Genomic DNA, 13,264 nt, shown 5'->3' with positions numbered 1-13,264 from the left:
ACAACCGACTTTACCGCAGAACCTCCAATGACCCACAACAGCGCAAATCCAGAGCGCAGTGTCATCGACATCCATATCACCAGGCTCTGTCTGTTGTGATTACAACACAGTGAAGTCAACGCCTTGCGTCTTGACCAGCTGGATTCATCAACCCGGCCCTTGACGTAAGAAACAGATGCCTCACCGCATCACCTCCCCTGCAACCGTAAGGAGACTATGCCTCACTTCCCCCGCCTAGCAGTAAGGAACCGGAGCCTCACCTCCCCGGTGGCATTAAGGAACCGATACCACACTGGCTCCAGCAACTTCTCACCTCCACGACTCTGTGCAACGTCTTTGCTTCTTCATTGTTTTCCAAGGTGCGATACCTGGAGTCCGTGTGACTTGATGAACCGGCATTCACTCACTCACGAGTGGCGTTGGACTGTTGGGAACAACTCCGTCAAGACGCTGTGATAGCCCCAGTTGGCAATTTGTGTCTTTACTTGTGTATGTCGGAGATTCCTCTAAGATAAGCCCGACCGCTTGAGCCAAGCTACCAAGAGGGTGAGCAGGGGTTTAGCTGTGTGACTCCCTTACACTTACTAGAGTGAGGGTCCCTACTTCGACAGGGTGCAAACCACTGCCAACCAGATACTCCATTTCTAACACTGATCACCACTGAAATACATTTTTGAGGACTTCATAACTGAAACCCAAGCACACCAGACAAATCCACGGCCTTCTGCTGAGCGAATAGGCACGTAACCTGGCTTCTCCTGCAACGGGCTGGTGATCATTTACTGTTGGCAAGTTCCCCCTTGAATTTGTGGATGGTCATCTAGAGGGTGATTGCGCATGCTGCTGTGCTGAGGCAAGGAGGCCATGCCTAGTACTCTCTCCAGCAAGGCTCCCGCTAGTGCATAGGGAAGGATCAACCCCTCAGGCCTCCCTCCTTGTAGCCACGTATTGACCAATACACCGCAGACCAAGGGGCGAGTGGTACGATTTTACAAGCTATTCAACGATCTCAAACAGCATTCAAAACCAAAATAGGAGAGGTTCATGTTGATGCAGTGCTCCTGTGCCAGGATTTACGGAACGCCACCAACAAAGACTTACTGAGGCAGAGAAGCAAAGTTGAAGATGAGGTGTCAGGCCTCAAACTCAAAGTTACACACCTGCTCTCCCAGACGGCTGAGCTGCATCATTGGGTCGAGGATGCCAAAAATCCTTCCCAATGCAACAATCTCAGGTTTGTGGGGGTTTAGAGAAGAGATGGAGTACACAAAACCAAAGGCTTTTCTTGAGCAATGGGTCAAGTCATGGATGCCCGCTAATAAGCTCAAGCCATAGTTTGCCGTGGAACGAGCCCACAGAGCTCTCATGGCAAAGCCACCTTTGGGTGGGCTTCATAGGCCTATAATCGCTAATTTATTTAACTTTAGAAGACAGAGATTGTCTTCTACAGGAAGCCCGGTCTAATCCAGAGCTGCGATGTCAACGTATAAAGTACTCATATTTCCAGACTACATCAAAGAAGTGCAAGCGAAGCGCCTCTCATACTAAGCAGTGAAACAACTTTCTGGAGAGAATGACATGTTGCAAGAGACTCCTAGCCCTCTTCCAATATCGAGTCACCCACGCTACGGGCCCCTACACAGGACCAGCCGACTCCGATGGATAGAGGTGGGGCTGCCTTGGCATCACCAGAGGGCACAAGGGGGGATTCTGCTCTCTCCTCTGTACATACTGCTCTAACTGTCCCACACTGATGCTTTTCTTTCAGGCGGGTTGTCGCACCCTATCGGGGGCTAACGTAATACCTGTAGGAGGTACACCTAAATGGCAATGATCGAGGAACATGGAGGGGTCCACTATTCCAAACCTAGTAATAAATTGTTTTTGGGTTTGGTTGTAAGTTTCAGGGGAACACAAGGGTGGGTGGTTTTAAAAAGGGGGGGGGGGGAAGGTGTTATGCTTAGATTTACTGTGTTGGAATATGGAGTTTATTACTCTGCTTACTTACCTTGTCACATCACCATGTCCGCATATTTCATCGAGCATCCTAGGTATACTTGCTATACGATACGCAGTATTTTTACCCGACCTGTCACCCATACCAGTGACGGGCCATTTTACTTTTTCACATCACCATGCATCAGCCCTACACAATGCCGATCCACATGACGACGTGGAATGTGAATGGTCTTTTAGGCCGTATTAAGCATGCCCATAGATTTCTGCCCTTCATCTTGATGTTACAAGGAAACACCTGCTTGGTACAAAATGCCCATTTCTTACGCATCAGGGATACAAGAGATTAGGGACAGTTCGGGCACCATTCACCATACTACCCCTGCTATTGCACAGACGTTTGCAGGCTACTATGCGTGCTTATACGATGTGGCCCCCAGTCCCACGCAGAGTCCTCGACTCTCCCTGATGAGCTGCCTCTTCAGCTTTCTGTTCTCGAGCGACAAGACCTATATCAACCTATCACAAAAGAAGATCGGCACAGCTATCTCAGCACTGACATCCAGAAAGACGCCAGGCCCTGATGGCTACCCTATGGAGTTCTATGGTAAATACAGGGACCTTCTCGCCCCCCCCAAACTGTTGAACCTTTATCGAGAGGCAGCCACGGTAGGCTCCTTTCCAAGCAAATGTGATCAAGCCACCATTGTGGTTATACCAAAGGCACAACCTCTGTCAACTTTGTGTGCTGACTACCGACCCATTCTCCTCATCAATGGCAAGATTAAAATCTTTTCGGCTATCCTGGCTTCTTTCTTTGAAACTTCATCCACCCTGACCATTGTGGCTTTTTGCCCGTGAGGAGCACAAGACACTGCCTCCGACGCCTTCATGTGGCCCTAGCCCATCTTCATCATCTTTCACCTCTGTTGGCTTTACTCCTGATAGACTTTGAGAAGGCCTCTGACATGGTGGACTGGGACTGTCTGGCTCACGTGCTACGGAGGGCCAGTTTCAGGCAGCATTTCTGCACCCTTGACCGACTCCTTTACTCCAACCCTACTGCATGTGTGGGAACTAGGCAGGGCTGCCCGACCCCTCTCATATTTGCACTTGCAATTCAACCTCTGGCCCGCCTTATCAGTTGAGACGCACGGATAAGTGGTTGGGAATGGGACACCAATCATGAAGATTAGATTGCGTTATACGCTGATGATATCCTACTGTATCCTTCAAATCTGCAGACCAGAGGATCTTAAACCCTACATCTCTTAGCCGAGGCATTGGGATTGCATATAAATCAGACTAAACTGATCCTTGTGCTGCTCTCAACTTCCCGTTGCTCTGTGGAGTGGCAAACCTCTTTTCCTATGCACAAAATTCGTTTTCAGTACCGAAATGACCTTGTCCCTTAATATTACTCCTCCAATCGGCTGGGCTCTCTCTCCTGCTGAATGTCACGGGCAGTATAGCCCTCTACCTAATGATTGTTTTTCCAAGGTTCTTGTATCTTTTTCAAAACATCCCTCTAATGCTTACCCGTCATTTCTTCTGCAAATTAGATTCAATGGCTGCAGCCTTCTCGAGGCACAACTCCAGGCAACAATTCACTTACGATAATTGTCAATGTGCCCCTACGATGGAGGGTTAGGCATGACCAATCTTTATTTATACTTTCCGGCAACCCAAATTCTTGTTGTAAACAACTGGTTCAAAGGAGGCTGGTCTGACCTGGCATATCAGGTTGAATTAGCTAACATGGGGTTCTCCCCCGCTTGATGGATATGCTTTATGCCGGGGTTGGTCCTACTGCCATGCCAGAGGTGACATGAATGGTCCTTTTGGCTTGGAGGGCTGCACTCCATCATACAGGGTAAAACAAGACACTAACCCAGCAAGCACTACTTTTGCACGTTACAAATATGAGGGAAGTGGCTTCACTGAAGGGATTCATTCGATGGGGCGCTATGGGCATCACCCAATTGAGAAACATATGACCCGGTAACCAAATGTTTTCCTTATAAGAACTTTGTGACATCTATACGTTAGTGACATCCCAATTCCACAAATACTTACAAATACACCACACACTGACCACTCACATATCATGGGGTAAGTACCTCCTGGACTTTAGTCCTCTAGAGGCAAAGGTGATGCTAAGCGAACTTGGGAAAGGGAGAGTCTCCTAGATTTATCACACACTTATTGTAAGTGTCCCACCAGACACAATGCATCATCTCCGACTTGGATGGAAGAAATAGTTAGGTCCACTGGAGGACGATGACTTGAGAGATGCACTGATGGCACACAAGACTATCACAATAGCCTCCAAACTTAGACTAACCCAAATACACTACTTGCATTGCGTGCATCTTACTCTGGACCAGTTGGTTAGGTCTGGTCTCCTTGCCCACCCAGTGTGCCATCGGTGCTCTCATGAACCTGCAGATTTCTTCCATGTTGCCTGGTCCTGCCCAGTCATACAACAATAAGCAACTGCAGAACTGTCCATGTTTCTGGGCTGGGAAGTGGAGCAATCTCCCTTACTACTCTTACAGAGGGTGCGGGTGGTACTCGAGCGAATCGCATATTGTTGGGGGCAGCAAGTATGTTGGCGAAAAAGGACATAGCAGCTTGATGGAAAAGCTCTGAGCTCCCTACAGTAGCTCAGTGGCGCAGAGGGGTGGACTGGTGTGCATGCAGGAAAAAAACGGTATACGAAGCATGGAGCTGTCTAGCAAAACATGGAACAAATGGTAGGGTGAGGCCTAATTGGTTTTGTGTTACTCCGACTGCGCAATGTCGATTAACTGGGGGGTCCAGTGGGTGTGCTCGATATACAATTGTAAGAAATGTTGTGCAGGTATTTGAAGCAAAGGATGGGAATGTGACAAGAATGCAATATTGTTTCTATGCTGTTTTACAGAAAAAAAAAAAAAAAATGTTTATTAAAAAAAAAATGTTTTAATGTTTTCAAACTACATCCTTAAAACTGAAGAAGTGTGTGACCACCTCCCTCCAGGTCAATACAGATACAGTTTCCAGTCCTGGTATTTTGTGTGCCAACTCAAGGCATTATCATTGCTGTGATCCTATCTTGCTTCCATGTAACTAATTGGACTACAACAAATATAGTAAGGGTTAGTGAGCATAAGGTTGAGGATTGGAAAGACTGTCTGTAATGACCTGGGGTGAGGTGTTCACCCTATTGAAGATTCTACTTGATAACTGCTAATTGTCTATTCAAACAAATCTAAACTTCCTCATGCAGGAAAGCCACTATTTAATAAATAGAGGGAAGGGAGGCTGGAAGCATACTGCTTCACATCCCCGCACAGTTTTCCTCTTTGCATCCTGGTAAGTGCAGGTCACAATTAGAGCTTACTTCAAAGTTAGCTACTGTTTTTCACCAAAGTTGGTGCAGACATAGCTGTGTATCTCTAGACATGTGTTTCTCGGTTTAGCCCTTCATCAGTAGAGAGCAGAAGTAGTAGAGAGGAAAGAAAAGTCACCTGGGGGTGGTGGAAATACTGCCAAATTCCTCTCATGTCACAGTACCACTCACAGGCACATCTCCAAAGCTTGTCAGCTTGCTGGCTCAAGGAAGCCTTTGACACAGAAGGGGGGTTAGGAACATAGAAACAAGTGTCTAGAGATATAAAGCACTTGCTACAGACTACAAATGAAGTAAGCACACATTTGTACTGCATTTACCATAATGCAATGGGGCAAACTGCATGCTGGAGTGTGATTAAGTGTGCTCCCAACTGTTTCCTGTTTAAAAAGGCTCACTTGAGCCTGCAAGCTGACGAGCTTTGGTTGATGCACCTGTTCGCTAGGGAGTGGTACTAAGACCTGAGAGGACTTTGGCAGCAATACCAGCAACCCCAGGAAAAAAAAAGGATGCTGCTTTCTATTGATGAAGAGGTAAACCCAGAAACACGTATCTAGAAATATATACAGCACTAGTTGCACCCACTAAGGAGAAAAACGACAGATCACAAATGAAGTAAGCACAAATTTGTACTGCATTCGCCATAAGGCAATGGGTCAAGCTGCATGCTGGAGTGTGAGGCAGTGTGCTCCCAACTGTTTCCTATTTAATAAATAGAGGTCAATAGGTAATCAAAAAGACATTCTCTACAGAATGCTGCAGTCAAACTTGTCCTATAACCAGGGAACCTAAGATAAGACCTATAGAAATATTGATATCAGGTATGATACATTCTGTAGGAGGTGCCCACTTTAAAACTTGTAGAACCTTAGCTTTAGAAGGAATTCAATGTTAACTTCAGCTCACATTCCCTTTCTATCTTTTGTGTCTGCAAACAACTCAGTGACTTTTCATAACAAGATATCTAAAATCTACAGGACCTTTGAAACGCAACCACACTACCACTCCCCTGACCTCCACCATTTAAGTCACCCCACACATGGAGTAGGCCCTGATAACCAACAAAGACATAACTGCTATAATGGCACCCCATCCACTTGGGGGCGCCCACTAACTCATGTCCCCACCACTTCTTCAACTTAGGAACCCCCACGATAAACATGGCACTCACAACCGTCTTTAGCACCTCTAGCAACATTACCGGACAGTTGGAAACACGCAGAAGTTACCCCAATCCTCAAGAAAACATCTACGAACTTGGAAGTCCTCAGCAACTACTGACCCATCTCCCTGTTCCCCATCCCAGCCAAAGTCCTAGAAAAGGCCATCAACCGTCAACTCTCCTACTACCTTGACCACCACAAAGTCCTGGACACCTCCCAATCAGTTTTCCACAGCAACCACAACAATGAGACGGCTCTCATGACCGCTTCAAACGACACTCACACCATACCAGATCGAGGCCACACTGCTGCACTCATCCTCCTAGACCGCTTCGCCGCCTTCAACATAGTCTCCCACAACACACACATCTCTAGACGCCATGAAACCGGATCCCCAGGACCATCTTTCACATGGATAACCTCCTTACTGACCGGAAGAATGCAATGGGTCAAGTTGCTTCTGTTCACATCAGCACCCAAGGATTTCATCTGCAGAGTCCTGCAAGGCTCTTCACTCAGCCCCATTCTCTTCAACATACACGACTCCTCTGGCAAGCATCATTCGCACCCACAGTCTGAATATCATTTTTATGCCAATGACACCCAGCTCATCCTACCCCTCTCAGAAGACACAAACATCACCAAAAGTAATTTTAAAATGTGGATGACCGAAGTAGCTAATTGGATGAGACAACTACCTCAAACTCATTGCTAACAAGAGGGAAGGGCTGATATTATTCTGCAACAATAACTCATTGTGGGACTCCACCTGGTGACCCACAGAACTAGGCTCCACCCCCTCACCTTGCCACCAAGCCAGAAATCTGGACACCAACCTCCCCATGAGACATCAAGTCAACGGAGATACCTCCGCCTGCTTTCACATAATTTGCATGCTCAGAAATAGTCAAATGGCTCCCTCCGGACACCAGAAAGACTGTCACACAGGGCATTATCACAAGCAGATTGGACTACAGCAAGTCCTCTACTATGGTATCCCCACACACCAGCTACACAAGCTGCAAACATCCGAAAACGACATTAGTGCCCCATTCAGAAACGCTAGTTTATGATGCTCACCCACACCTACAAGGCACTTCACAACCAGGGTTCCACCTAACTCAACAATCACCTACACTTCCACCAACCAACCAGTAACCTCCGCTCTACATCACCCTGAATCCATGTAAGAAAGACCAGAGGTCTTTCTCTCCCCCAGTACATCAGGACAGCAGCATCACTTATGGATTTCCGCAAGAAACTGGAAAACTGGCTCTTCGTCTGATCCTGCTTGCAGGACTCACACCAACTCAGCGCCTGGATACCCTCACTGGTGACAAGTTTCGTGCTCTACAAATATATGTTACATTACGCAGGAATGAATATGACTGAATTGATAGCCCGAGTACAGCCAAGGAGAAAAAGGATCTAATGCTGTCAATTCAGTAATATAGATCAGGCGCCAGAAAAAAAAAAGAATTAGGATGACTAGCAAAACTGTATTCTAGTACAATCTGTTTTGCTAGCTTTTGAACTGGAATGATTACTACCTTGCCAGCTACAAGAACTGTGGGAGTGGTTAACTTTCTTAAGGTAGAGGCTGTACACAGATTTAGACAATATTTTCGTACAGGATTGTAAAGAGATGTAGTGAGCTCAGGTGGTCACCTTTCCTGTGGCTCCATCCCTTCCTTCGACAGCATGTCCAGACGTTGGTTTATTTTTGCAATAATGGAGTCATTGTTGTCGCTTTCAACCCTGCTCATAGTGTTTGGTGGGGGTGCCAGGTTGGACTGGACAGGCGGTGGCGGCGGCATGTTCATTGTGACATGATGAGGGGTTGCCTCCCACGCACCTGTGCTGTAATTATACGTGGCTGCCTGACTGGCCGCAAGGCCCTGGGTGTTGTAATAGTCATAGCCTTCATAGCCTGAAAAACAAACAAGGATCGTTATTGAAATCTATTCATATTACCCATATTTACACATGCAACACTGATGCGCTTCTCCATGCTTATAGCACTGAAACCAACAAACAGGGTTAACCAAGGTCCAAACATGCAGCCATCACCATACTGATACTCTGAAAAGTGGACAAACCCTGGATACACCCTAAATATGACACTTTCTGTAGGGCATCCCCAATGATGAAGCTCTAAGGTCAGAGAGATCCGTTTTAGACCGAGGCACGTTTTTGTAAAAGAGGGGTTTCAAAAAGTCACAGCTTGACTAATACATGTATAAGCATTGGCAAAGCCAATAAGTCTCGGCTTTTGAACTTATTGGCTTTGCCAATGATTTTAAAAGGCCGGGTTATTTTGCAGGCAAGTGCATGTGTTGTGTTCATGACTGCAAAAGAACGACACAGGCTGTGTCCAAAGCTTTTTTTGTCTTAAGTTCATCAGCTACATAGAACACCATTGGTGATGCTGTGTAGCATGGCTAAAGAATTTTAAATTAAAAAAAGGTTTGGACACAGCTGGCCACGTCATCATTTTGTGGGCATGTGCCTAGAAAATTACACAGCCTATTCCCTCCCATTGAGCATGCACACATTACTGTGTCCTTCCACTGCTCTCTTTTTTCATGTGCTACTTTCTTAATTTGTTTTAAACACTATGAGACTGCAAGTGTTTTCCAACTCAGGGATGTGGTTTTCCCATTGCCCGATGGCCTGGACATATTGTTTTGGGTCAAGGGCAGCAAGTTTTCATGTTTATTTTGTCATTGGGACAAGTAGGCCCCACCTCCTGCAGCACAAACACTTTGGCTGCCAATTTACAGAGAAGGAAACTGTCTGCAGTTGAGGTAATGTGTGTGCATATGTTAATGCTGTTCAAACTTGTATTTATGATTCATTAATGAAAAGCCTTTATTATTAGGGTGAGCGCATGTTTTAAGATCACACTGCACTACTGACAGTGGTTCCAAAAAAAAAAAGAATCCAAAAAAAAAAAAAAAAGAAAAGTGTAAACATGTTTGAAAAGTTTAACAATGTGAGGCTAAGAATAATGCTCCCACAATGCTCTCTGATTAGATGCAAATGTTTGCAGAAGCTTGTAAGCGAGAGTGATGATTCTTTGCTTTCAAAATAAAATGTTCAGAAAAAAATGCAAGTAGGAAAAAAAACGTTTTGCCACTATGAAATTTTAGGTGCTATTTCTTTGAAGCGTCATTTAGTAAAATGTGTTGATGCATGCTAGTATTTCCAAAAATGTTCATAATGGAAAATGAGTGTAACCATTTTCAACAAGATTATGGGAAGCAAGAAAATAAACAAGCTCTGGCAAATCCAACATTTCTGTGAGTCTCTTGGTTTTGTCAATGTGTGTCTTGTTTTGACACAGCTTTTGTACCATTTTATTGTTGTGGTAGCTGCCCAGCCCTCACCACTGCAACAAAAAGAAAGTTTTTGGTCTTAAAAAGCACACATTGCTACCAGAGGCATAACAAAGGCTCGAAGCCCCCCTCCAGGAGGCCCCCCACAGCACAGCACCTATAATGAGTTTAGTCTGGAGAGGGGAGTTCTCCATGTTCCTTGCAGGGGGCCCCCTCCAGTTTCATTACACCACTGATTTCACAGTAGTTCCTGGCACTAAACAAAACTACTTTGTGTGTCAATATGCTCCTTGTGGAAGAGCAGAATGCAGTCACTCGCAGTAAAGCCAGCCAAAAGATGGAGAGAGAAATAGAAGTTTAATAAAAACCAAATGTTTTTGTTAATGCCAGAACTAATTAGGAAATTCTTAAATAAGGTCACTAAGTGCACCCATGGTATATATGTCTTTGAATTAGTGGCTTTCATGAAATCACAAGAACTTACAGAAGTAGTCCAGGAAGTCACACTCCTAAAAAATATTTGTGAACTGTATCTTGGCACGAGAAAATATGCATGTGTAGATTTCCTCATGGGAAACTATTGAGCGTTTACAAGTTCACTTTCCCTCCAACCACTTTTTCCCCCAACCCTGGAAGAACTTCTACTTCTGCCATTGTTAGTAGTAAATTTCCAACCCTTATCATTATGGGAAAAGATTAGAGAAGAGCTGGCGAAAATCCTTAAAACATGCAAGTTAGTAGGTTTGCAGACTCAACGGCAGTCCAGCCCTGGAAATATTGCTTACTGCTCCTCCAGCCCCATTATGTAGATCCATGGGTAGGTGGCAAAATAAGGAAATTGCTATTGTAGGGATTGAAATTGCAAGTATTCAAAACTACTATAGTAGTAGCCCTGGCATAATCAGAGAGGCTATTATCAGATTTCTTACATAATGAGATTGCTGCCATAATTTGTAGCCGCACTACATGGCACCAAAGGGACAAGTAGATTTAAGAAGCAACCTTTCCCATGGATAAGTAGATATTTTAATAAATTCCACATCCCTGCAAACTGTCTTTTTTGTGTGCTTCTCTTCCTCCTCCACCACCATGCTCACTATTAGTCTCTCTCACCTCTGTCGCTCTCCCCAATCCCCAAGTATTGCCTTCTAGCTCATGTGCTTTCTCTCCACCAGCTCTACCTCGATGTCTTTCGTTTGATTATCCCATCCGCACACCCTTGTTGCATCGCTCATGTGCCCCTGCTTTGCTTCCGCTCCTCACCTGTGCCCTCGTGTTACTTCCACCTCTCGTCCCACATGTTGCTTCCTTCCCTACCTGCACCCAGTGTTGCTTCCCCACTCAAGCATTGTTTCGCTTACCAGGATTGTACCTTCCCACATGCTCTGCTTTAAACCAAAATGCTTTCCTGTAGTTTTTTCTTTTTAGTTACCAATCAAATTCAGAGCAGTAGGTAACAAGAGAACAAAAGCAGCCATGTAGTTCTGCAGGTACATGCAAACGTGCTACACATGCCTAGAAAATTAGATTGTAAGCTGCACCAAAACCATTTTTTCTTAAACCCTTTAGCCATGTAACACAATCAGGATGCTGTGTTGCACAGCTAAAACCAGTAGGTCTCAAAGGTAAGACCTATGGGCTCTGCAAATGCGTTTTATTTCTTTTTAGTTACACCTGAAAGCATCCTTTTATTAATGTGGGTGTGGGGGAGGCAAAATGAGGGTGAAGCAACATGAGGACATGGGTGGGAATTTAAAGCAACATGAGGGATGAGGGGCTGAAACAACGTGGAAGGACATGGGTGGGGATGCAGAGGCAAAACTGGGACTACAGGTGGGCAGAAGCAAAGAGTGCACGGGTAGGGAATTAAAAGGACGAAAGACAGCAAGGTACAGCTGGCGGAGAGAAAGAACATAGGCAAGAAGATGAAGTTGGGGGACTATGAGGAAGCACACAGTCAACAGAAAGGTCTACGAACAGCAGACGATGTAGGGAACAAAGTACACAAATAAGTAACGAGAAAACACAAGCACTCTCGTACAGAAAATAACAAATTAGTGCCTGAAATGGTGAGCAGTAAAAGGATGCATTAATGCATCCTGGCTACAGGGAAGGCGGGGTGGTAATTAACCCAAGAAGAGAAAGGAAAGCCCACACAGCTGATAAAGAAGAAGCAAACAAATGAGAGGGACAATGAAGAAAATCAACGGTACGCAATTGGTGAGCTCTAAGCCCACTGTAAGCTAACAGTATGTCTTGCAACAAATAGCACATGCACTGCACAGTAGGCAAGACCTAAAAAGAAATGCAGAGTGGGCAGCTTCAAAAGGGAAGAGATATCCCATTGAATCGTACAGTTTTATTTCACTGGTAAGGGAACCTTAAGTAAAGCCCTCAGCCAATATTTCAGTGGCCTATTGGTAAAGATACATTAACCATTCCAGCTGAAATCTGCTTGAAGAGTGCGGAATTGGCATACTCCTTGAACAATATCACTGGTAATCTGGGTTTTGCCTCAACGATAATTGGAGAGGCTGCTTGAACACAACAGATTGAGATTATTAACCGCAGGGAGGAAGGAGTCCTTTTCTAATGCACAACACAGTGGGCTATCAAACCATTTTGCTTCTAATGTTCTAGCACTTAAGTCCAGTCTGGACTCCTGATCTGGTCTTCCTCTTGACTTGATGCCAAAATGAATTCTTCGGCTTACAAAGGACCTCTCACCAGTAGTCCGAACTCCCAAACAACCACATTTTTACATATTGCGTACGAATTAGGTAAAACACAGGACCTTTCACATAAGAACTTAAAAAACAAATACAATTGCTTTGTGCTGAACTTAAAATATCTCACGTATGCTGCTTACCTTGCCAGCTAGCTGCATCTGTTGCATAAGTACCTTAAAGGAGGAAAGAGAGTAGCTTAATTCTTGTTATACAGAAATGAAGAATTAAAGTTCGAAACTGCGTGGAATGTTGGCAACCAAACCGGGTATTTCAAAATGATGCACATCTACACAATAGGGAAGTATAAATTAAAATTCTTGTGCACTGTTTCGAATGATAACATCACAACTGAAAAGTGATGGTGATAGTGTCACGACCAGCCGGAGATCTCGGATGCAGGATGATTATAGGCATTCCAAATAATGATAAGGCGACAGAGTTCAACTTAAATTTGCCCTTCAACCAGACAGCCTCGAACAGTTCTGATGACTGGTTTAATGGGGAGGGAACCGATCTCAGCACTTTGGCTCAAGAGCTAATGTAACTGCTATCACGATATGAGAGTTGTTCATTAGCATGGATTCTGACAAAACTCACAACTGTACTTAACCAGTGGCTCTAAATAATAAGCCAGGGTTGGTTCCTTGTACCAGAGGTACATGGCTACAGAGCATCATAGTTCAG

General features: G+C 44.9%; 1 protein-coding gene across 5 annotated transcripts in view; it reads right to left on the bottom strand.

Moving 5' to 3' along the window:
- The window catches only part of AKAP8 (A-kinase anchoring protein 8), an 816,848-nt gene that overhangs the window by 575,343 nt on the left and 228,241 nt on the right, over positions 1 to 13,264 (bottom strand). For all 5 annotated transcript variants that reach the window (XM_069231685.1, XM_069231682.1, XM_069231683.1 and 2 more), the window contains 2 exons: positions 12,721 to 12,753; positions 8,182 to 8,443 (listed from right to left, as the gene is read on the bottom strand). In XM_069231685.1, coding sequence (XP_069087786.1) covers positions 8,182 to 8,443; positions 12,721 to 12,753 — 295 coding nt within the window. The remainder of the gene's footprint in view (positions 1 to 8,181; positions 8,444 to 12,720; positions 12,754 to 13,264) is intronic.

Source organism: Pleurodeles waltl, chromosome 4_2 (genome assembly GCF_031143425.1).
Source record: "Pleurodeles waltl isolate 20211129_DDA chromosome 4_2, aPleWal1.hap1.20221129, whole genome shotgun sequence".
Lineage (NCBI taxonomy): Eukaryota > Metazoa > Chordata > Amphibia > Caudata > Salamandridae > Pleurodeles > Pleurodeles waltl.
Note: the sequence above shows the minus strand (reverse complement) of the source record. Positions and strands in the feature narration are given on the sequence as shown.